This window comes from Nycticebus coucang, chromosome 21 (genome assembly GCF_027406575.1).
Source record: "Nycticebus coucang isolate mNycCou1 chromosome 21, mNycCou1.pri, whole genome shotgun sequence".
Lineage (NCBI taxonomy): Eukaryota > Metazoa > Chordata > Mammalia > Primates > Lorisidae > Nycticebus > Nycticebus coucang.
In genome coordinates this window covers 22,921,035-22,947,153 of record NC_069800.1, presented here as the reverse complement: position 1 = coordinate 22,947,153, position 26,119 = coordinate 22,921,035, and the positions used below count along the sequence as shown (strand labels likewise).

General features: G+C 46.5%; 1 protein-coding gene across 1 annotated transcript in view; it reads left to right on the top strand.

The window, feature by feature from the left end:
- Positions 1-26,119, top strand: part of ISM1 (isthmin 1) — a 77,694-nt gene that overhangs the window by 49,456 nt on the left and 2,119 nt on the right. The window contains exons 3-5 of the mRNA XM_053574494.1: positions 9,374-9,638; positions 18,346-18,489; positions 21,664-21,753. Of these exons, the coding sequence (XP_053430469.1) occupies positions 9,374-9,638; positions 18,346-18,489; positions 21,664-21,753 (499 nt within the window). The remainder of the gene's footprint in view (positions 1-9,373; positions 9,639-18,345; positions 18,490-21,663; positions 21,754-26,119) is intronic.

Sequence of the window (26,119 nt, the reverse complement as noted above, 5' to 3'; positions counted from 1 at the left end):
TCATCACAAGGGCACCTAGCCCAAACACAGCCCCCATCCCAAGAGTGCCTAGTCCGCACACAGCCCCCATCCCAAGGGTGCCTAGCCCACACACATCTCTCATCCCAAGGGCACCTAGCCCCCAGACAGCTCATCCCAAGGGTGCCTAGCCCACACACAGCCCTTATCCCAAGAGTGCCTAGCCCACACACAACCCTCATCCCAAGGGTGCCTACCCCACACACATCCCTCATCCCAAGGAAGACTAACCCCCAGACAGCCCTCATCCCAAGGGCACCTAGCCCACACACAGCCCTCATCCCAAGGGTGCCTAGCCCACACACATCCCTCATCCCAAGGATGCCTAGCCCCCAGAGAGCCCTCAACCCAAAGATGCCTAGCCCACACACATGCCTCATTCCAAGGGTGCCTAGCCCACACAGAGCCCTCATCCCAAGGATGACTAGCCCCCAGACAGCCCCCATCCCAAGCGTGCCTAGCCGACACACATCTCTCATCCCAAGGGCACCTAGCCCCCAGAAAGCCCTCATCCCAAGGGCACCTAATCCCCAGACAGCCCTCAACCCAAACGTGCCTAGCCCACACACAGCCCTTATCCCGAGGGTGCCTAGCCCATACACAACCCTCATCCCAAGGGTGCCTAGCCCACACAGAGCCTTCATTCCAAGGACGACTAGCCCCCAGACAGCCCCCATCCCAAGGGTGCCTAGCCGACACACATCCCTCATCCCAAGGATGACTAGCCCCCAGACAGCCCCCATCCCAAGGGTGCCTAGCCGACACACATCCCTCATCCCAAGGATGACTAGCCCCCAGACAGCCCCCATCCCAAGGGTGCCTAGCCGACACACATCCCTCATCCCAAGGATGACTAGCCCCCAGACAGCCCCCATCCCAAGGGTGCCTAGCCGACACACATCTCTCATCCCAAGGGCACCTAGCCCCCAGAAAGCCCTCATCCCAAGGGCACCTAATCCCCAGACAGCCCTCAACCCAAAGGTGCCTAGCCCACACACAACCCTTATCCCGAGGGTGCCTAGCCCATACACAACCCTCATCCCAAGGGTGCCTAGCCCACACAGAGCCCTCATCCCAAGGACGACTAGCCGACACACATCCCTCATCCCAAGGGTGCCTAGCCCCAAGACAGCCCTCATCCCAAGGGTGTCTAGCCCCCAGACAGCCCTCATCCCAAGGGTGCCTAGCTCCCAGACAGCCCTCATCCCAAGGGTGCCTAACCCACACACATCTCTCATTCCAAGGGCACCTAGCCCCTAGAAAGCCCTCATCCCAAGGGCGCCTAGCCCTCAGACAGCCCTCAACCCAAGGGCGCCTAGCCCACGCACAGCCCTTATCCTGAGTGTGCCTAGCCCACACACAACCCTCATCCCAAGGGTGCCTAGCCCACACACATCCCTCATCCCAAGGACAACTAGCCCCCAGACAGCCCTCATCCCAAGGGCGCCTAGTCCACAGACAGCCCTCAACCCAAGGGCGCCTAGCCCACGCACAGCCCTTATCCTGAGTGTGCCTAGCCCACACACAACCCTCATCCCAAGGGTGCCTAGCCCACACACATCCCTCATCCCAAGGACAACTAGCCCCCAGACAGCCCTCATCCCCAGGGCGCCTAGCCCCCAGACAGCCCTCATTCCAAGGATGCCTAGCCCCCAGACAGCCCTCATCCCAAAGGTGCCTAGCCCACACACATCCCTCATCCCATGGGTGCCTAACCCACACATATCCCTCATCGCAAGGGCGCCTAGACTCTAGACAGCCCTCATCCCAAGAGTGCCTAGCCCCCAGACAGCCCTTATCCCAAGGGCGCCTAGCTCACAGACAGCCCTCATCCTAAGGGTGCCTAGCCCACACACAGCCCTCATCCCAAGGGTGCCTAGCCCACACACATCCCTCATCCCAAGGGTGCCTAGCCCACACACATCCCTCATCCCATGGGTGCCTAATCCATACGCATCCCTCATCCCATGGGTGCCTAGCCCACACACATCCCTCATTGCAACAGCACCTAGCCCCCAGACAGTCCACATCCCAAGGGCACCTAGCCCCCAGACAGCCCTCATACTAATGGCACCTGGCCCCCAGACAGCCCTCATCCCAAGGGTGCCTAGCCCACACACAGCCCTCATCCCAAGGGTGCTTAGGCCATGCCCAGCATACTCTTCAGCTTGCTGTGGCTCATGTTTGATTCAGGGGCAGCAAGTGGCATTTGCAGAGCACAATGCTGAGCACCGATCTGTTAGTGCAGTAGGTTTCAGAATTACTAATGTGCAGTTCCAGGAAAATGCCTGGCTGCCCAGGGAGTGTTCCTTTGTTGAAGAGTTACTGGGTGCCTCATGCTCAACTCCAGAACCCAGTTTCAGGATCACAAGCAGAACTTCTCAGGATCACAATTCTCTCTCTCAGATGAATCTGTCAGTCTGGAAATCCCCACTCCCCTACACAGAACTTGGGTCTTTAAAAAATATTTTTAATACTTACCCTAGCACTCTGGGAGGCCAAAGCAGGTAGATTACTTAAGTTCAGGAGTTTGAGACCAGTCTGAGCAAAAGCAAGAGCCAATCTCTACTAAAAAATAGAAAAAAACAGCCAGGCATTATGGCAGGCACCTGTAGTCCCAAGTACTTGGGAGGCTGAGGCAAGAGGATTGCCTGACCCCAAGAGTTTGAGGTTGCTGTGAGCTATGATGCCACAGGACTCTACTGGGGGCAAGAGAATAAGACTCTGTCTCAAAGAACTATATATATTATTAATACTTAAATGTTAGAGAAGAACAGTGGTGTAAAGGCAGTTGGCAGCCACAGAACTGAGAACCCCAGATTCCTTTCCCCACAAAACAAAAAATTAGAGGGACAGCCACCAAGCGCTGAGCCCTGTCCAGCCCACATGACAGACCGTGCATGAGCTCAGTGGAACAGCCAATGACAACTTAGTTTTCATCACAACTCGCTGTATTGTTTGCCACATGGGAGGTGCGGAACACCGTGGAGCATTCAGCCCTGCCTTCTGAGGGGAGATGGAACTGTCAGCACTGCAGTGTGGGGAGAGAGAGCTCAAGTAAGATGAGGATTAAGCGCAGGTTGAGTTATGAGAGGGCTGCACTGGGCTGTGGATGTTCCCAGCCCGAAGGTCTGCAAGTTCCCTACAAGCTATCACAGAGGTCTCACAGAAGATCTGAATGCAAATGGTTGGCCTTCATCTCTCTGAACCCCTGAGCCACCTGCTCGTGTAGACTTAGAACAGGTGAAAAGTCATAACAAATGCTTTGTCTTCACTTGTCTGAAACCTTTCCCATCACAGGTACTAAAAAATTTCCCTCCAGATGGTGCTTCCGTAAAAGATGCTTGAAGAACAGGGTGGGAAGAGGAACAGGGTTACTCCTGTGAGGTCCCCACATTTTTCTTGGGTTGCCCTTTGGATGTCATAACTCCTAAGAGTAAAAGGCTCGCCACAGCTCCCCATCTTTGTCATTGGCATGATGGCTTTGATGCAGCTCCACCTTTAAAATTGAAAACCCAGAAGGGCTAGGCCACTACTGGCTTTTTGCCCACTGCCCAGGCAGGTCATTCCACCTGTACTTTATACACCTGTTAACTATCCAAGGGCAGTACAGAGGGGTGGGGCAGGCAACGGTTTATTAATCTGATAACATTGTTTGTTGGTCCCAAAGAAAAGAAAATTGAGTTGCATTTCTGGCCTTATGTTTCTAGAAGACGACAGAAGGTTAGTTAGTGTTGGTCACTAAGAAAGAGGTTCAAAGAAAGAATGAAGCATCTGCTACCCCTGGGAGCCCCAGCCTTATATCTGCATGTGTGTGTGTGTGCAAGTGTACACACACACAGCACTAGATGCTGCAGCACCATGCACCACTGCACTTGAGTAAACCAGTTCCCTGGTGGTCCTTTAAAACACAAGGTGCTTTTTAAAAGGGGGTGATGGTTTCCGTGTTGGCAGCCCTCACCCCTTCCTTAGAGCACTGCTCTTTTGTTGAAATCCACTGGTTTGACACAGGGCTGATTCAGCCAAGCAGACAGCCCCGCTGGTCACTGTGGGCGCCGTCAAAGCATTCCCTCTGCCTGGGTAGCAGAGTGGAGACAGGTGAAGGGCCCATCAGTGGGTCAGCTTCCGCCGCCAGGGCCTCTCGCCTCAACTGCCCCTTCCCCTGGCAACCTGCCTTGCCCCCACCTAGTTATCCCAAGCTGGAGCTGGGGAGCCAGACAAGAATTCAATACTCCCCTTCCTGAGGGTCCCACCCCTCCAGGCTCTGACAGCATTTCCCACGCTCCAGGGCAGGGCTTCTGTCCCTCTGCAGAAGCTGCCCTCACCTTTCCAAAGTGACATCACTGAGCCTGTGCAAGGGCCTAGGCAAGAAGTCTCTCTGGGCCTTCTTAACTTTTAGGGTGGGAGATCCTCATAAAGGCCCCAACATCTGCTCTGTAACCCCTAGAGGTGGGGCAGTCTCTGTCCCAAGTGAATCAGACTATTTTAAGACTGGCTTCAGGCTGTGGAAGTGAGTGGGGGGTGGGAGGCAACAACATGCCAAATAGAAAGAAATGGCCTCAAAGCCCTGAACTGAATCTTCATGTGAAATTGAAAGCAATATAAGAAGTTGATATTTATTGGGGGAAACAAAATAATTCAGGAAAGAAAGTAAATCCCTCAGGGACAGGTTAGACTTAGACTTTGGTGTCCTTGGCTATATTTTCAGTCTGCAGCTGATGGTCAGATAGCAGAGAAAAAAGAGAAATCTCTAAAATAAACTTATTATTAGGCTCACTGCTTCAGTTTATCAGGACGGTCACTATTCACAAGCAATATGGCTCTTATTTGGATCAATCTAAGATTGGGATTCATTTCAACCAATATACTTATTTCTTTTCTTCCATTGACATGGGCTTACAAATGGTTATATAAAGACTTTTCTCCCTGGCACAGACTTATAGCCATATAGCCCTGGGCCTCTTGAATGCCACAAGATGAGATAGCTAGGGCTATAGATATGTGTGCTCCTACTTCTGATTTCTCCTCCTCTTTTTCCTCTAAGATGCTTTTGGAATAGGAAGTCTGGCTGGGTAAGAACCAAGAAATTTCTATGCAAAGACATAGACCCATACCCCTGCAGGGGAAAGCCTGGACCGCTCAGATTATCGTGGGTTCTGCTGTCACATGTCACAACTTCGGCCAGGCACAGTGGCTCACGCCTGTCATCTTAGCACTCTAAGAGGCTGTGGTAGGTGCATTGCTTGAGCTCAGGAGTTCGAGACCAGCCTGATCAAGAGTGCGACTCCATTTCTACTAAAAATAGAAAAATTAGCCAAATTTGGTGGTGTATGCCTATAATCCCAACTACTCAGGAGGCTGAGGCAAGAGGATCACTTGAGCCCAAGAGTTTGAGGTTGCTGTGAGCTATGATGACGCCATAATACTCTACCCAGGGCAACAGAGTAAGACTCTGCCTCAAAGGAAAAAAAAAAAGTCAGACTGCCGTGGGTTTGAGATCAGGTACCACCGTTTAGTCAGCCAGACTTCATCTCTGTAGCCTTATGTGGGTCACTGGCCCTCTCTGAATCTCAGTAATGATACTACTACCTGTGAGTAGCTATGTTGTATAACACTGCACTTAAGTCTGACTGTCTATGAGAATTGAATAAGAGCATCGACATGAAGCTCTTAGCACAGGGTAAGCTTCCCAGAACTGGTAGATGCTGGTTGGTGATGATATTGGGGATGATGATGACAGAGGAAATGGTGTATTAAAAATAACTGAGAATCAAAAGCTCTGGTTTTGAGACTCACTCTCCACCTTCCCTGATGTTTACCTTTTGGAACTCGAATTCTCTAAGCCAGTGTCTGTGCCTGAAAATTGGGTCTAAGTTGTGTAGCACAGATAAAATTTGGGCAAGCATGGTCCCAAAGCATTGACTACAGTTAGCTAGGATTGCCACAGTTGTTTTTAGAGTGTCAATGCATCTAAGAGGGGATGATTTTGTATCTTGCTGGTCCATTTTGTGTTCATTCTGTGGCAGTTGTCAAGGAAGGGGGATACAGCAGGGTCTGGATCCAAAACCTTTGCTGGAGCTGTGTCCCTGCACTCTCTGTGCTCCTGAGGAAAGAAATCATCTTCCTCTCTGGGAAACACCTACCCACACCTACCTGGTCCCCTCAGCTTTTGAGGCTCAGAGGACCAACAAGCAAGAAGACTCCCCTGGGTTTGAAGGACGTGGCCTCTGTTTATCACTAGAATGGTGTTAGTTTCTCTATGGAAAGTGCATTTCAGAGCAAGAGTATAGAGTATACTTTCTAATAAAAGTATCAACTCTCAAGAGAAGGAAAGCTAATCAAGGTACATTGGATCTCATTCTCATTTTCCTGATTTTGGACAGAATTCTTCAAATTGGCATCTATTGTGGACTGTCTTGGAGTTGGGGATATTCTATCAGAAGTTGGACTTTAGACTTGTGAAAGAGTTCTCTTTCTTTTACCATCTTGATTTGTGGTGAGGAAAAAGAAGAAGAAACAAATCTATGGTGACATTTCAATTACGTGTATTAAGGATGAGAGAGGGTGGTAAAATCTTGGAAATATGCTGTGCTCACTCCCACATAGAGGGTTTATCATATCGATTATTGTTCAAGATGTCTTTATCAAAGGATGCTTTGACCTAAAAAAAAAAGAAAAATGGAAATAGAATGAGAGCCACAGGAAATATAACACTAATCCCTACCATTTGAAAGTCCTTGACCAGGCTCATTAAGTCTCTTTAATTGGATGCCTATGAAACTTCAGGCTCAGGGCTAGATTTCTTCTTTTGATTATGAGTGTGAGGTTTCCACTTTGCTAACCAATGGAAAGGGTGGGTCTTAAGATTTGTTTATTTTTTGTTTTTTGTTTTGTTTTTAATTCAGTTGGAGCAGTGGCTAGCAATTAAAGGGAAAAAGAAACCTCTAAGTGTGGAGATTTAGTCATTGATATAGCTTTTGGAGTAAATTTGTATTTTGCTACTCATTGCCTGGCCCGGCAACAAATCTATTTTGTTTGGATCTGAGCAGCAACTGGGGAGAGGAAAAAAAATCGTATTGACGGTAATAGCTTGAAACACGAAATTGTTTTATTCCCAGCTTGGAGAAATTGCAGGGCACGTTTTGTTTAAGCAATCCCTTTGACTCCAGTCTGAATACAAATGGAATACCAAGACTGTTGGGTACATTCTCCCTTATCTCCTACCCAGAGACTGATTTCATTACCATAATTGCAGGCTTCCCTGGCTCTTGGCAGCCTCTTCCCTCCAAGACCCTTAATAGCCTTGCAGACAATTGTTGCAGTTCAGTTGTTCTATCTTCAGGCAGAGGAGATGGGGCTACAGAGGAGAAAGGTTACAGCACCACCCTGCCACTGCTGGCTTGGTTCTGCACCACCCAGCTGTCCATTCCTCCACTATTTGTTCCTCCAAGGTTCTGTGTGGATCCCGGTTACCGTTACTCTCCAGCAACCACCCCTTCCAGCAAACAGCAATGACACAAAATGTCTGATGCAGTCCTTTTCTCCCCTTTTTTTTTTTTGCAGGTGGGTTGCTTACTGAAAAGCTCCATAATTATTTATAAACATGTAAAGGGATGCCTGTAAGACTGGGGTAATGGTGGGATAAAGCTAGTGGTGCCCTCCGAAGCATCCCACAACAAAGGAGAAAGGCAATTGGACTGCCTGAGTGGATTCTGGGATCGAAGGTCACCCTCCTGGTCAGATGACTGGACTGCACAAAACCACAGCCCAGGCCTACCACAGGCAGAGCAATTTCCTTTGAATGGCAAAGTGAGCAGAATTCAAACTTTCCTTTTCCTTACACAAAAGGAAGGGTCTATTTGTCTCCACGATGGGCACACCCCAGTGCAATTTGGCAGAGCATCTCGGCAGCCCTCTCAGATGTCAGGTTAGAGCAAAACTGGAAACGCATCTGCCCGGTACATCTTGCGCTGATTACTTGGAGCGCATGTTTCTGATTCATTTGCACATAACTCATCCAGGGGGTGTTGCAAGAGCTATGTGATGGCCAAAGGAACCCAAGGAGACTTTTATTATGTTTTTTAAACAAGTTTCTCTACATTGATTGTCTCTCAGAGCCAACAAGCTGCATTCTTCCAGCTCCATGACAGACAGCAAAACTAGGCTCCATAAATCCGAGAACAAGTTCTAACCTTGATTCCAGGACTATCCGCTCTGCCCCGAGGGGTGGTTGTGGAGTGTGCAGGCTGGGGCTGGACTGGGTGATGAGTGAAAATCATAGCTGAGGCAGCCTGGTCCTGAGGACCCTTTGCTCACATCTTGATGCAGCCTGTGGCAACCAGCCCGGCCAGCACCTGTGGCCTCTGCTCCCTTGTAGTCCTGAGGGAACACTTTTCAAGAGACAGTGTGGCAAAGTTGCTAAAACACAAGGGCTCTGGAACCAGATTCCCCATGTCAGCCACTTACTAGCTCTGTCACTTTCTGCTAGTTGTTAATGTGTTTGTGTGCCAGTTTTCCCTGCCTGTAAAAAGCTACCTGTTGCTGTCTAGCCACCACCCAAAATTTAATAGCTTGCAGCCATGACCATCAGATGATTGTGGTCACGAATTTGAGCAGTGCTCAGCCAGCAGAGCTTGTCTCGGCTCCATGTGGCGGTAGCATGGGTGGCCCACCTTGGGCTGAAGGACCCACATGGATGGCTCACATGGCCAGGGCCTTGGGGCTGGACATGGCTGAGGTGCCGTGGCTCCCTTCCACATGGCCCTTTATGTGGTCTCTATGCATGCAGTGGTCTAGGCTGAGCTAGCTTATGTAGTGATTGGAACACTCCAAGAGAATGAAAATAGAAGCTGCAAGACCTTTTAAGACCTATCACCATTCTGTTCCTACCCATTGCACGCCAGGGAGAAGTAGACTCCACCTCTTGGTGGGAAGTGTGGCACACACATGCAGGGATGGGATGTTGTTGAGAGTTAAAAAAAGTAATATTGACGGAGCTTTTAGAATAGCACTGGGGAAGATTTTGCATTCAACAAGCGTTACGCTTCATTATGATTATTCTAGAGTCTCTTGAAGAACACATGCAGTCCATGCTGGCTACTTGAATGAAAGGCTTCTCACCGATTTGGTCATCAGTAAGTCAGGGACCCTCCTGATGGACTGTCTTCTCCCGACCCAAGGCCACGTCCCATCTAGTGCTGAAATTCATTTGGACCATGCCTCCCTGCGAGCTCAGCATTCCTTCCTGAGGGTTGTGTCCATCAGTTCCCTCTGCCTTCTCAGACTTTCTTCCAAGGATCACGTAACTTGGAGCTGTTGACTCCACATTGACCCCGGCCTGTTCTGAATTCTTCAGGTCACCATAGAGGTGGTCGACGGTCCTGACTCTGAAGCAGATAAAGATCAGCATCCGGAGAATAAGCCCAGCTGGTCAGTGCCGGCCCCCGACTGGCAGGCCTGGTGGCAGAGGTCCTTGTCCTTGGCCAGGACAAACAGTGGGGACCAGGACTACAAGTACGACAGTACCTCAGACGACAGCAACTCCCTCAACACCCCCAGGGGGTGGGACCGTCCGGCCCCAGGCCACCGGACTTTTGAAACCAAAGAGCAGCCAGAATATGGTGAGTTTACCACCCAGTAATATGAAATTGGTGGGGAGAGTAAATGAGGGCCATGAGGCCTAAAGGATATTGAGCCAAACAAAACCCAGTTTACAGCATGTGGCTTTTGGTCTCCTGCAAGGCTCCATTCCGCAGAAGCCCCAAGGAGGTACCAGAAGCCACAGTTTTCTGGAAAGACTATAATTTTAAAATCATACCAATTATCCTAGGAGAGAATTTTTTTTAGGGTCTTTGGGGTTCTTTCTGCTTTCCCCCAAATTTTAGAAATCCTCAATTTAACTTTCTTGTAACTTTCACTATAAAAATTCACATTGAAAATCAATTTAGAAAAAGAGATGTATATGGCTGCTTCCTTTGACCGGGCAACTGTGTTATGTTTGACATTGGAGGTCAAATGGCCCTTGGCTGGATCCACACAGCATGTATGTCATAGGTCATCAAAATAAATATGCCCCTCTGCTAAACTTTACAACCCCAAGTTGGGACTTCTAGTTTCCCATGTTTTTAAAGTAGAATAGGTGAGGTAACAACTTCTAAATTCAGTGATATGAAATAATAAAAGTTCATTTCTCACTTGAGTTTGGATGGGAGGCAGGGTAGGGGGAGCTCACCTCCACTTAGCCGTTCAGAGATCCAGCCTCTTCCCACCTTGGAGCTCCACCACCTGTTCCTCTGCATCCAACTAGTAGCCAAGGAAAGAGAGGGAGCCTGGAAAAGCCACCACATTCTTACTCCTCTTAGCCTGAGGAGGGGGTGACATGCATCAGATCTACTCAAATTCTACTGGTAAGACTTGGTCATATGGCCCCACCTAGATGCAAGGGAGTCTGAGAAATTATTTTGTGTGTCCAAGAAAAAAAAGGAAACAAATTTGGCAAGCATCTGGCCATCCTTGGTGGGAAATTAGGCAGAGAATTTGTGGTATCTTATAAACACACCCAACATCATGATGTTCTGTGGCTTCACCATCCATTGGTGGACTTAGTAGTAAACAATATGTGAAGAGGATGACTTGTCTTGTACCATTTGTGTGCTAATCTTTACTCCCTTTTTCTACCAGAAAGACTGGTTATATTTTGGAGAATCATTTCTTCTCATTAATAGGTGATTCTAGGCAACAGAATAGCAAGACAATTTTTTTTCTAATGGCGTATTTAGTTGGTCAACCAGCAATCTTCAATAGCATGTCTTGTGTCTAGCACTACTGCTAAGTACCGGGAATCCAAAAATGAACAAAACACGTTACTTCCACGAAGAGGATCCCACCCATCTTTGGAAAAAGGGAGTAACGATTAGCACACAAATTAGCTGATAGAGAAAAATTGTGCCATGTTAGAGTCATACATCAAATGCTAAGGCAGCAGAAAGGGAACACCATACCTCTTCCAGCCAGGAGGCTAGTGAAAGAAACCATCGCTTTTCCCAGAGGAAGTCCAATTTATCTGTTTCCCAAGAGGAATTATTGGGCATAGCAGCCAACATACATATAGTAATTACCATGCCCTTCCTTCTTCATGGCATTTCACATATATTATCGCCTTAAATCAGCTCTCTAAAGCAGATACCCCATTTTACACATGAGAAAACTAAAGCCTGGAGAAGTGAAGCAACTTGAACTTTAAAAGGTCTATTTGGCTCACAATTTTGACATCTGGAAAAGTTCAGAATTAGGCATCTACATTTGGCAAGGGCTTCAGGCTGCTTCCATTCAGGGTGGAGATAAAGGGGAGCCAGTGTGTGAAGGGATCACATAGTGAGAGAGGAGACAAGGTGGGGGAGGGGAAACGAGGCTCTTTTTAACACCCAGCTCTTTCAGGAACTAACAGATTGAGAACTTGTTCATTTCCATGAGGACAACACTGAGCCATTCATGAGCCAGCCATGAACCAAACACCTCCCTTTAGGCGCCCCCTCCAACAGTGAGGGTCAGAATTAAACAAGAGGTCCATGGAGACAAACATGCAACCTATACCACAGAGTTGAGTGTGTATTGAAATGAAGGCTTGGGTTGGAAGATAGGAATGGGAGGAAAAGGCCACTACTATTGAATGAGAGAAAAGCAGAGTATGCCTGGACGCCAACTTGAGATTGCTTAAGCTGTTTGCCTAGCCCACATAGAGCACTGTTTCTAAAAGTGGGGCTCAAATACTTGGCATCAGAATTCCTCAGTTGCATGTTAGAAAAGGGGTCCCAAATCCTTTCCTATCTACCGCTAGTCCTCAAAGTGCAGCCTCCAAACCAGTATGTTTACTGGCCATTAGTCTATCTTCTTTTGAACAGCTTCTTTTCATGTCTTTCGCCTACTTTTTAATGGGGTTGTTTGATTTTTTTTCTTGCCTATTTGCTTGAGTTCTTTATAGATTCTGGTTGGTTATCAGCTCTTTATCGGATGGATAGCAGGCCAACTGTCGTCTCCCACTCTGCAGGTCATCTAATCACCCTATATATGGTGTTGTTGGCTGTGCAGAAGCTTTTTAATTTAACCAGGTCCTATTTGTTAGTTTTTATTGTTGCTGTGATTGCCTTTGGGGTCTTCATCATAAGTTCTTTGCCTAGGCCAATGTCTATAAGGATTTTTCTAGCATTTTCTTGAAACTAACAGCATCAGTAGCACCTGTGCTGGAATGTGATGGAAACGCAGACTTTTAGGCCTCACTCCATACCTACTAAATCAGACACTTTGGGGTAGGACACAGAAATCTGTTTGAACCAGTGCTCCTGTGGGACCTGATGCATTGAGGTCAATGGTTCTCAACCTCGGTGCTCACTATACTCCCCTGAGGAATTTTTTTTTTTTAACTTGCCTTGCCTTTCTCTCCAGATCAATTAACTTGGCATGTTTAGGGGTCAGTCAGTATTTTTTAAAGCTCCAAGGGTGACTCTACTGTCCGGGTTGATGTTCACTGCTCTCTGTCTCCTGAATGAAGAGGTCTAGAAGTGTAACTTGGAATCTGTTGTTTGCTTTTTTGTTAGTGTCTTTGTTCAATCAGTGTCACTAGGGATTCTCATGCTAACTGAAGTTGGAAGACCACCGGCAGGGTGTCCAACCATTTTTCTTTCTGTCACACTTTGGAAGGATAACAGTTTTCTTGGGCCACACATTAAATACACAAACCCTAACAAAAGCTTCTGAGTAAGAAAAAAAAGTCTGAGCCTAATTTTTGTAATATCTGATACCATAGATAAGCGTAAAAGTCCACATATAATCTGCATGGGCCCATGGTCAGTTGGTTGGACACCCCTAAAACTTTCACAGAGTACCTGTTGCTGAATTCATGAACATTAAGAATATCCCCTCTATTTCAATCCTGAGGATAGAATTTCCTTCTACTGGAGCAGTTACTGTGACTCCCCAGCCACCCTCCCCACAGATTCCCAGACCTGGGGTACCTGTGGATCTCCCTGCATCAGGACTTTCCAGCTTGCCTGGGTTGCAGAGAAGCTCCCATCTTTTCTGATTTGGAAGTACCTCTTAATATCTTCCCCATTGTTAGACTAGATATCAGGATTGCTACTCCATAAAGAAAATCTCATCCACCCAGTGCCTGTCAGATGTTAATGTGCATACAAACAGCCCGGGGAGCTTGTTAAAACTGTGGTGTGCGCCTGTAGCACAGTGGTTAACGCGCCAGCCACATACACCACGGGTGGCGGGTTTGAACCCAGCCTGGGCCAGCTAAACAACAATGACAAGTACAACAAAAAATAAACAGGCATTGTGGCGGGTGCCTGTAATCCCAGCTACTTTTGAGGCTAAGGCAAGAGAATCACTTGAGCCCAAGAGTTTGAGGTTGCTGTGAGCTGTGAAGCCACGGCATTCTACAGAGGGTGACATAGTGAGACTCTGTCTCAAAACAAACAAACAAACAAATAAACTGTGGTGAAGGAGGTGGAGGAAAAGGGCAGGAGCCCGGATGCAGCTGACTCTGCCAGCCCTGCAACCGTACTGTGAGTAGCAGGACTCTAAGCCCATTGTAGGTGCTCAGCAGCATTTGCAGAATGAATGAATGATCATTGTTCTCAGAATAGCTCACAAGGGGCATGGGATTTCCAGAATTTCATACAGCATCAGATGAGCTAAGAATTCCCTCTTTTATTTCCATCAGCAAAAAACTATCATTTTCTAAATATGTATCCCTATATTGGGTGCTATTGTAGAGGACACAGGGAGAGAACACACCTCCCAGGAAGGTGAAGTTCATGTAACAGCAAAGCAATGCAAGTCCCTGTATCTAGGAACTTGCTAAAAGACAGGCTGAAAATGCCACAGGCGCTGGCCTTTGCAGAGGAGATAGATCTCAGAGTTTTGAAGGTGAGATTTTTATTAATAATTTAAATGTTTGTGGGCAAGGTATATTTTTTCAAAAAATCCTACGTGACATTAGGAGGATTCAATGGCCTCTGTTGAATGATTTATAAAAATGCAACAGAAGACAGAGCTAATTCGTGATGATAGGGAAACATATGTGGTGACGCCATGAGCCAGCTCAATTATAGAAGGTATGTGTGTATGTGCTGCCAACGTGAGCACAATATAGAAAGTACACGTTTGAAATACCGCATTCTAAATACCCACCGGGTAGATACGTCAAGGTATCCAGAGTAAAGAGAGAGTCCAAATAAATATTTCTCTGACTAACCTTCCCAAATTACTTAGAATAGACTACGTAATGAAATTAGGTGCACACTGCTTATTGTTACCTGGGTCAGTGTTCAGTTCTTTGAAATTCTCTAACTGACCCTGATCTTCTTCTAATAGAAAATTGCACAGTGATTTTGTTTCGGGAGATTTTCTTTGTGTTGTTGAATTTTGGCCACATAAATGGGTATGGTAGAGAAGGGAGGCCAACTTGGGGCAGAATCAAAGCTTCTAGAGTACTAAGCTTTAGAATAGGGTAGTGAGAGAAGACAGTTCTGCTGTGTGCAAGCTGTGTGACTTCAGGCAAGTACCTTAACCTCTCTGAGCCTCAATTTCCTTGTCCATAAAAGGAGGCGGTTTCCACCTACCCTGAAGGGTTACTGTAGGAGGTAAGTCGGTGTGGATGAACAGAGGAGCTAGTTAAAGCAAGGCCTCAAAATGTGGTAGCCACTATCATTTAGGATTAGTGCAACAGGCTGAATGCCTGTTGAAACCCAAGTCACTTTAATTTCCAGGACACTATAACCGGCCCACAGATCTATAGTGCCCAGAAGGTATCAAAGGACTACTTTGACATTTCAAATGGCATCTTTGAAACCCAGCCCACTGCACTGAGGATTGTTTCCTCCCTCCTTGAACTCTTTGATGTCACAGCAAGGGGTTGTCAAAGCACGGTATAAATGTTCCCAGGAACTGTTTTTTCCTTTCATTGTTGTTATCTTTGCAATTATTGCCGCTCACATTCATTTTGTGCTTAGAGCAGCACTCCCTGGTAGGTGAGCAAATGAGAACAGGCTTGTTTTATTACAGCAGAAAGGAATACTGTCAGTGAAGTTTTGTCCCAGTCTGAAACTCCCTTTCTGTCCTTTGAACACATTAAACAAATAGAAGTCCCCAAGAGGAGAGTCTTTGCCAGGATGGTGCTCTGGGCCAGCATGCTATGAAGGCTCTGGGGTGGTGAGCTCACATGTCTGAGTTTTCCTAAGAGAAGGTTTCATTCCATTGCTATCCTCAATAGAAATGAGTAACTGTACCTGATTTGTGCCTAGCTTTGGGGGATTCATATTAAAAGGAAAATCTCTGGAAATGAAATGGTTTTGTGAGCAAGTGAAATAAAAACATGAGAAAGCCATTTAACTGTGATAATAAATCCTTGATAGTTCCAGAGTCTGGCAGCTGTCTAGGGAGCATATTTTAGGGAGGATTTTATGGTGTATTTGCAACAGTTAGCTTTTGCTGCTTAAGAAACCACCCTCAATATTTATGAGCTTAAAAGAATAAAAAGGCACGCGCGCTCTCTCTCTCTCTCTCTCTCTCTCATCTGTGGTTTGCCTGGAGGTGGAAGAGTTAAGAGTTCTCCCTGGCTGGAAAGAACAAGGCCTAGTTCCTGGGCAGTTCTCAAGCCTCTGTATGCATCATGCTTTCTGCTATCCCATTGGCCCAAGCACGTCATATGGCCCAGTGGGATGAAGGGAAGAGGAAATAACCATGGAGCTGGATTTGGGGAGAGGAATTACGTGAGCATCATTCTTCACATCCTCTGATTTAGCATTAACATTTAATAATTTAGATCTGAGAAACCAAAACGAGAAATTATGACACACAGAGATTCCAATATAAGTCTCACAGTGAGCTGAAAGCTAAAATCTCAAAGTTCAGGGATAATATTTCCCCAAATTTGTTCTCTCTGAACTTTAATGGAGAAGCAAGGCTATAAGAAATTTCACAGTGGTCGAGGACCCTATGTTTTTGATACCACTTGACATCATTTGGTTGTATCTTATGCTGGCACCCACCCCACAAGTCCTGTGAACTCTGCCTGCCTGATTGCATAAGCTTTTTCGGACTTACGCACTTTGTCCTTTTTCTGAGTATTAAAACATTATTTTATATAATCTGTACTTGTGTTTTTATTTTTGTCCCCCCTCCCCTCGCTTTTTTGTTTTTTGGAGACAGTCTTACTCTGTTGCTCCAGGATAGAATGTCATGGTGTTATATAGTTCACTGCAACCTCAGACTCCTGGGTTCCAGTTATCCTCTTGCCTCAGGCTCCCATACACCGGCCATGACGCCCAGCTAGTTTTTCTATTTTTTTAGTAGAGACGTGTTCTCGAACTCCTGAGCTCAAGCTGTCCACCCACTTGGCATCCCAGAGTGCTAGGATTACAGGTGTGAGCCACCACACCCGGCCTGTGTTTGTTGCCTTTAATAAACTCTGGCCCCTGTGGTATATGCAGGATGTGACTGAGTGTGTGCATGTGTGTGTATAACCCACCGCACCTGGATGCAGTTGTGTGATTCTTCCAGGCACGACTCTGGTGTTCTCAGGGACTTTACCAAGACAAGCCAACTGCCCTTCCTGTTGATCCCCAATAAGAGATGGTAGAGAGGAAGGAAGCCCAGGCAGGGAAAGGCAGCCCAATTCCCTGACACAAAGCAGTAGTTTCAAACGTATGCTTGGCTATGTGGCTGTAGAACCATTTCTTAGAAGAAAATCAAAGTGAAGAAGTCTTGTCTGGGGAGGGGGAGAGAAATGGATGGGGCCCTAGGGGCAGGTGTGAGCAAACTCTGGCTCAGAGTTAAGGAAAAGGCCACGACCATGAAGTTCCATGGCCCCTCTGACTCTGTTGAGTGGGCTGAGGCAGTTTAGAGGCCTGGTATTCGCCTGAGGAGCATTCAGAGTGAACACCACGTAAACGACAGCCAGGGAGGCTGGCACGGGCCCACGGTTCAGGTAGAAACATGTGTGGATGACATTCTTGCAGGGCCTACGTAGTAACAATGGTCACGGCCTGTTATGAACAGAGGGTACTCCCTCCCTGCAAGGCACATGCTTGTAGCTCCACACTTGGCACCAGGAGAGGCCCCAAGGCTGTAGGAAGAATTGGGCAGAGCAAGAGAGATTATCTTGCAAAAAGCGGGTGAGGGTGTTGGAAAAAGAGCCAGGTTTTAGAGAGCAAGGCCTTCGTGGTAAAGCCCAGAGTCTCCTTCCTATTAATCTGATGACCTTGGACAAGTCACCAAATTACTCTAGGACTTTCTTTTACTTTTGATAAGAGGAAGAAGTCAGTCTTGATAAAGCACCAGCCTCTCCCACACTTCTCATCCTGGGTTCCCCGAGCCTGGTCTCTATTTTTCCTTTTTGTACACTGGTCATCAACATTTGACGTACAAAACAATTTATTCCTTGTGTTTATTAATGATTGTTTCTCTCGTCTCACTGAAATAATTCATTCCACCAGGGTGAGGATCTTGGAGAGTTCTACTTAATGGTGTATCCCAAGTACCTGGGATTGTGCCTGACATATAATAAGGGTTCAATAAATATTCACTGGACGGATGTGGAGGAGTGACCTCAAGGGGCCATTTCTACCTTTAACGTTAATCCTTTGGTTGTATAACAAACCATCCAAAACTTGGTGGCTTAGAATAAGAGCAGTCTATTACTTCTCATGATTTTGTGGCCCAAAAGTTCAGGCAGGGTCACTGGGCAGCTCCTTGACACCTGGTGGCACCAGTTGCATTCAGCTGTCTACTGGGAAGTGCGGGAAGGTTCAAGAAGGATTTGCTCATGTCCAGTGTGTTAGTGGCCCTCCATGTGTCTCTCCCTTTCATGTGATGTCCCATAATTCACAGGTTTAGCCTGAGCTTTTTTCACAGTGACTAGAGCAAAAGCCAGAAGATGCCAGTTTAGCCCAGATTCTTAAGAAAGGGAAATAAATTTTGTCTCTCTGTCTCTCTCTCTCTCTCTCTGGAAGTGGTCATGCCACCTTTGGAAATGGCCTAGCACATTATTCCATGATCCCATGCGCTGTAAACATGTGCCTTCTCCATAAGCCTTTCCTGGGCCCCATCTAGGGATAACCCGAGCACCACAGTGCCTCAAACTTCCCTCCCTTCACAAAGCAGACTGACCCCTAGAATGAGCTCTGGAGCCACAAGCCTGTTAGCTCCGGCTGCTATCTGGTTCCCCCAGTGATGGAAGTGAACAGTGGGTGGGCTGCTTATTGGGGAGATCTGAGGACTATTCGGGGTAGGTCAGTGACCATCTCCCTGGCTCCCTTCCAGATTCCACAGACGGTGAAGGTGACTGGAGTCTCTGGTCTGTCTGCAGTGTCACCTGCGGGAATGGCAACCAGAAACGGACCCGGTCTTGTGGCTATGCCTGCACTGCGACAGAATCAAGGACCTGCGACCGTCCAAACTGCCCAGGTGAGTTTACCTGGGGGTGTGGCTCCAAGTTCAAGAGGAAGCTTTTACCTTTATATTTTAAAACTTACAGAAATTGTCTTTTAAAAAAGGCAAACTGTTTCCTAATAAGCCTTCTGACTAGAGCAATACAAGAGATAATAATAAGCTTAATGGATGAAAAGATGGATTTTCTGCATCTAATGCACAATTGCAGTGACTGTAACATAAAGGACAATGCCACTTTGTACTTATTTAATTTAAATGAGAGACTCTGGTTAGTTTGGGCCTTTGATGTGGGATTTGTTTTGTGTCTTGAAGAGACACATGAAGACCAGACGTTCATGGTCTGATAAGGAAGCCAGGATAAGAGGCTTGACAGCCAGCCACAGAAAAACCACACAGTTAGCCTTGCCCGTTATTCTCGCCAGTGCCAAAGGCCCCCAGGGGAGCAAACTGGGGCAATGTGGCCATTAATTATCCCTCTATACTGCTCTGTCAGTGCTTTAAAGCTAAACTAATTGCGAACTTGGTGAGAGGTCATATGGAGAGTGAACAATAATGATGACTGACTATAGGAGTTGGCCAACAGGCCAAGTCTGGCCTGTGACCTGTGTGCGTAGGGCTGATACATTTTTAAAGGGTTGTGAAGAAGACGGGAAGAGGGGGAAGAAGAAAAGAATGAAGAGGACGGTGGGGGAGGAAGAGGAAGCAGTAGCTAAGACCATATATGACCCACACAATCTAAAATATTTACTCTCTGACCCTTTACAAAAAGCTTACCAACTCCTGGCCTATAATTTTACTATGTGTTCCCTATTGCCAGGTAGAATACCAGCCTAAAATAATATCTTAGGCCCTTTTAAGAAACCACACATTCCTAATGGCTTCATCTGAAGGAAATTTCAAAGACAAAAATCCTGATGCCTGCACCCACACTTTCTACTTCTACCCCTAGACACGCTGTTCTCAAACTGGAGATCTTTGGAACAAAAGAGAAGTGAAAAGTTCAAAGGGGGTTCTGAGGAGAGAGAGGAAGGATGGATTGGAATGAACGTGTTTGTTAGCAAAAAGGCCAATGTAGAAAAAAGGGCCGTGCCTGTGGCTCAAAGGAGTAGGGCGCCGGCCCCATATGCCGGAGGTGGCGGATTCAAACCCAGCCCCGGCCAAAAACTGCAAAACAAAAAAAGAAAGAAAGAAAAGAAAAGAAAAAAGGCTGAAATGTAAGAAGTGGTGGTTCTGGCTTCACGTCCGCCATGCAGATGGATTTCAAAAAAGTCGGGCACCATGGAGATATGTTTCCTGATCCTCCCCTGTGGGTCCTAACGAGCCATGGTGGAAGTCGGATGGGATTTGGAGTAGGCCGTAAACCAATAAATAACAATAATATGAGGAGGAGGGAGAGGAGGACAGGAAGAAAATGAAGAAGGAAGAGAAGGAAACTTGGAAGAAATAGATAAGGGAGGGATGGTAATAAAGGTGAGAAGGTGCCGCAAAAGAAGACAAAGATGAAAGAGAAAAAGTAGAAAAGATGGTAATGAGTAAGATTCTTTAAGTACTTACCCATGAAGCAAATTTCTAAAATTCTGTGTATTATTTCATTTGGGCTTCACAATGGCCTCATGAGATAGGTGTGCATCACTGTACTCTCGTGACAGCTGTGGACACTGAGGCAGAGGGAGTTAACCTGCCCAGAGGCACACGGATAACAGGCAGTCGATCCGCAGTTTGAATCCAGGCGGTCTGACTACAAAGTCCATATTCTTAACCATTAAACTCTCCCACCTGCACCGGGAAGAAGGCCGTTGTCCTCAGCCACCCATGGACACAGGCAGCAAGAATTTGGACATTCTCCTGGTCTCCCGTCACCACTAAGAGTAGTGTGGCTGGCCGCCCTCTTCACATGTCTTCTTCTCCTTTGTCCTTGCCCTCCTTCCATCCTTTCTGTTCCTTTGTTCCTGTTTATGACAACTTCTCAGGATTCCCCTGGAACATGAGGGATTTCCTTTTTCAGGATCTTTTTCTCTTATTTGTTGATTCTCAGCTTTACTAGAAAGACTGATGGTTACACTGTGAAAGTCTGTCCCCTGGTTCAACCCTACCCATAGGTTTGTGGAGCCTCCCATAAATAAAATCAGAGAGAGCCTCTTAAGGGAAATCGAGTCATCCTCATCAGATGTCCCGCTGCCCTCCACTCACTCCTCTTACTTCTTCAGCTTGCCCGTGATTCCTGTTGGTGCCAGAAGCCAGGTGATAGTTTGGAGAGTGACAGTGGGAGGTCGAGGAGTTTGGGAGAACGAGGAAGTTTGATGAAAGCTGGGTTCAGGTCTGAAGCATCATTGACAATCCAGATGTCCTAACAGGCATCCTCAAACTTTTTAAACAGGGGACCAATTCACTGCCTCTCAGACCATTGGAGGGCCGGACTATAGTTTAAAAAAAAAACTATGAACAAATTCCTATGCACACTGCACATATCTTAGTTTGAAGTAAAAAAAAAAACAAAACAGGAACAAATACAATCACACCGCCTCATGTGGCCCGTGGGCTGCAGTTTGAGGAACGCTGTGTGAGATACCTGGTCGTTGGCTACGGGCTGCTGTATCCTCAATGCACTAGATAAACATTTAAGGGAAAAACGTCAGCAGACACTTACCACTTACTGCCCTAAGCATTTTCTTTACATATAATGTATTTAATTCTTTCAACCCACTAGTTGGGGGACAGATTTAGTTCTTCTCATTTTGCAGATGTGAAAACTGAGGCGCATAGAACCTTGAAACTTAAATAGTTTGTCCCAGGTCACATGGCTAACAGTGATTTGAACCCAGGCAGTCAGTCACTAAAAACAAGGTATTAACCAATATCGTATACCTACCACTTCTGGTTTAGTTTGTCACCCTGACACCACCAGACAGCCATGCAGACATGTGTCCCCCGCCGCCCAGGCCTAGTGACTGAATTCCTTAGGACTCATTCAGGCACATTTGGATCTGATTTCGTGGTGCAAATGGTATCTGGGGTTTTAATGTATTTCATGCGCTACTACCTGCTTTTTACTGTTTCCTCTGTTGGCAAGTTTCTGCCCATGAATAGTAATGAATACAAAAAAGGCTTTGTTCAGGTGTATTTGTTTTTTTATTTGGGAAATGGCTTTTTCCATATAACTAGGGGAAATGAGCTCTTCTCTGTGTTTAGGAATTGAAGACACTTTCAGGACAGCCGCCACTGAAGTAAGTCTGCTTGCAGGAAGTGAGGAGTTTAATGCCACCAAACTGTTTGAAGTTGGTAAGATTTTTTTTTTTTTCCGCTTCATCCAAATATTGACTTAGTGCTTTGGAGATTCCTTTTGCCTTTGCAATGCCATCCTTGGGTCCATGTAAATCTTTTGTTTTCCTCTTGTGGGGTCCAATTCTCTCAGCATATTTTTCACTCAGGGAATACAGTCCAAGCAGGAGAGAGTAGTCTGTGCCTCCTACCCCAGACTGAGCCCTATGGCACTGCTGTGTGCACCTTGCTCACTGGACAGCCTCCCCAGCAAGAGACAGACAGAGACCACCCTCTCCTCTAGGCATGGAATCAGCCCACACATTAGGCGCTTACGACGCATGGAATCTGGTTTTCCTCAGCCTTTGCTAAGAGACTGCAATAAAATCAAGAAATTTTGCCCTCAGTTCTCCAGCAGAGGGAGGGATGAGTGAAAGAGGAAATTTCCTCAATACTGTGTACCCCCTCCCCCTGCAAGAATATTTTATAAGCCTTGGGAGGCTCTGGTACTTGTCTGCTAGAAAGTGCAAGAGCACATCAAATCAACATGGACCATACAAAATTAAAAATGGCTATTCAGGTGCAAGGTGCAAGCTTGTCTTCTTAAAAATAGCTTCATGCAACTCTGCATGTAATTATAATATTGTAGAAGGGTAAAATTCCTTTTTGCCACTCACCGATTCTTACTTAGCTTCTTCACTTCAGCTCTGCTCCTCAGCCACAAGTCCTAAGTCCTTTTCCTTTCTCTCTTTGTTCTTTTGTTTACAGCCCAGCTGTTTGGGGTTAATTTGGTAAATAGGTTCCTCAAATGCCTATAGGGGTTAGATAAGGGTCTAATTAGAACAAATCTAGAAAAAAAGGAAAGACACATAAGAAAGTATGTGGGGAAATGGTGCCAACACTATGATGAAAAGAAAGCTGCATTTCCACAGTGTGGGGGCAGTAGGGAGCACCAGGGGCCACAGCAGATTGAGGAGTTTCATCCCGAGGTCAGCAATGGCAGAAGGCCCCTGTTTGGTGCAATCTGACCTCAGGTATGTGAAGGGATTGGAGGTGAGGCGGAGGCCCTGGTAACACAGGGCTTGCAGGCTGCCTGCAGTCCTTCTCATAGACATGTTTGATTGGATTTGAATACCAACCCAGAGTTGCCAGATGTTCTGATTTTCCAAACGAGTCCCCACCCCTGGATTTTACTAGAGTCTATCATAATTTTTTAAATGCTTGATAATAATTTATTATAAAAACAAATCCAATGAGGATGCAGAGAGACAAAGGAAAGGTGGAGAAATCATGACTTGCACAGGGTCAAATTATGCAACTTAGTATATGCAGTGCATTAGTTTTCTGATCTGTAACAGTGCCTACCTCTCAGAACTATTGTAGAACTAAGTGAGTTAATATTTATAAAGCATGTAGAATATGCCCATCATACCGACACCATATGTAAGTTTGATTAATTAAAAATAAGTCAATAGATGTCCTACAAGTACATGAATTATGAGGACTACTGCCCACCCTGGGGGAGCATACAAATCCATTTTTTTAGGCCTCATGAATTTTGTTTCTGAAGACCTTGTCCTTTGAAGGTGATCCCACAGGCTTTGCAGATACTCCGGAGATTGAACTTTCGATCTTTCAGCGATTGCTTAGTCAAGGCGTGGCAGCCATGGAATTACAGACTCTGGACCCTGTTCATTGCACATTCTGTGTCCCTTCCCTCTTGATCCTACGTGCTGTTCCCTCTCAGAGTGTCTCACCTTGACCCTTACCATTGATATCAGTGTGAGATTGGTTTTCTTACCGTCCAGCTCCATAAATAGCTTTCTGCAGTGGCTTCCTAGTACCTTCTAAACAAGGCTAAACTGAATGAGACTTCCACAATATGACACCAACAATCTTACTTCCCTATCCTTTCTGCCCCCAGCCCCAGACATCCCCAGATTTGTTTTTGCTCAACCTCAATTTGCATAATTAAGGCTTACCTGGAGTGCCCTCCCTCCCCCATCTGTGGCTTGGGTCCTCCAAGATTCAGATACCAAGATGAGATTAGATATGTAAGAGATGTATTGGGGAAATGCCCAGGAAGAACAATGAAGGAGGCCTCAGGACTAGGCGGGGAGAGCTTTTAAATGGAGGTGCAGGCTGGACTCCTACAAAGCAGGGGGACAGGGAAGAGGACTACAAGAAAGATTCTGGGGCAGCTCTGGGAAAGGGTCACCATGCTCTCCAGGAATCAGGCCATTCACACTCAGTCATTGGCCAGGAACGGCCAGAGGTGAGTAAAAGCCATCAGAGATCCAAAGGTGTGATAGCCAGAGGCTGCCAGTTTGCAAGGTGCACCCAGCAGGTTCTCTTGGAGGAGCTCTAGGAAGGATCCCTGTGGCTGCCACACAGCTTGGCCATGCCTCGGGACCAGCAGGGTCTCACATGCTCCTTGAAGCCCTCCCCCTCAGCCCCCCCTCTGCCACATGCCCTGCAGAACTGACCTTACATTTGTGAACACCTGGGGGCTTTTCTCCTTTGTGTCCCTAAAGTACCCCACATCCCACCGTGGCTGGCTCCTTTAGATATGCCCCATCTTACCCTCTGCAGCTCACTGCAGCAGATGCCATTGGTGACCCACCCCCAACCTCCACCCAGAAACCCCACAGAAACCTGTGTTTCTTTGCTTGCCATCTCACTCTGGCCCTGGAGCCTACCTGCCCATGAATGCACAGTGGGCTGGAGGCCCAGGACTTGCCCCCATCAGTGGATAAATACTCAGATCCCTATCAGGTAAAAACAAATCTAGTCCTAGTAGAGAATTTATTTAAAAGATGGGGAGGGGGGGTGTTACCCCTCTGTTATTACAATAGAGTGAGCACAGTGACTATAAGGTCTGTAAGCACCTTAAAGGCTAGGCAAAGAGGGTTTCCTTTTATAGAGGAATAAATAAGGGACAGTGGGATGAAAGGTTGGAATGATCAGAGCCCAGGTTGGAGAATGTTCCACCCTGAGGTCAGCCTGTTTCCTTCTAGACAGGCTGCCTGCTGTCTCAGCCTGAGGAAGGGCAAAGTTTAGGTGCTTAAAGAAGGAGAGAAGTTTGATAAAGACCCAGTTTGATCTATCAGCGGAGATAAACAGTTCAACTAACCATTTCTGAGGCAAACAAAGGAAATTTGGAAGGTCTGTATCTGGCCTTATCGCAGGTACACAAGGAGGCATTCGGGAATCTCACCCAAGTCCTTATGGGGACAGGGGGTTCTTGGCAGTAAGCTCTTTTCCAGAATGCAAATGGTAGGGAGGATGGGATTCTTAACCTCCTCCGTTTTCCAGCAGCACAGGGCTAAGGTAAAGTTGCATGGGGGAAACACTGAGGTGTGTTCTTTGCATGGTTTCCCAGGGCCCAGCAGTGGTTTACCACTTCCTTGCAATGGCTGCTTGTTTGATCCAAACCCTACATTGGCTTCCCTCCCTTCTCTATCTCACTTTCCCACCCCCTGCTGGTGTTTCCTGGATTCATCTCCCAAACAAGCATTTTCACTGGAATCATTTTGGCTCAGGATCTGAGACATTCATTAAACCTGAGGTCCCAGACTCAGATGACTAAGGCACCAAGAGGTCATCTATGAATGAAGGAATCAACCAGGGGCTGTGCTGAACTGGGGACCTCCTGCCCTTGCCAAGTAGGGGTCATCGTTCACCTGTTCATGGGGCCAGGTGTTCCCCTGAGGGAATACAGGACCGGCAGAAATCTGTCTCTTGATTATTCAAATGAATCCAGGGTGCCATATTTATAATTGAAATTGCCTAATTCTGAAATATCAGCAACTATCAATATTTTTTAATACTGAAAGAACCAAACACAACTCTTCTGGGTTCTGACCTAGGCCTACATGTCTCTGGCCTCCGCCTCCCTAAAAGCAGGCACCTGAAGTCCCTTCCTCTCTGAGACATCTTACTCTGTGAATTTGCAGACAGGGATTGTTACTGCCAATCTTCAGTTAAGAGGTTGGGAGACTAGTTCTATTTTAAACCCATCCAGGAGCAGCGGAAATAAACCTTAGTCCTACAAATGTTTCTTTGAGGTCTTTTCCATCATGTCACTTATTTAGAGAGGAAATTCAAAACACCCCTCTGCATTGTTCATTTTGTTAGGAGTGACAATGGTTATACAGGAAAATATCCATTTTTTTTTTTTTTTTGGAAGATGCTTGCTAAAATTTAGTGGTAGTAATATGTACTTCAGAAAAAATGTTTAAAAGGTGGAGCAAATATGATGGTTAAATCTGGGGAGCAGAATATGGGTAATCATCATACAAGTATATTCTCTTTACTTTTTTATGTATCTGAATTTTTTTTTTTTTTTGACAAGAGTCTCACTTTGTCATCTACAGTAGAATGCCAT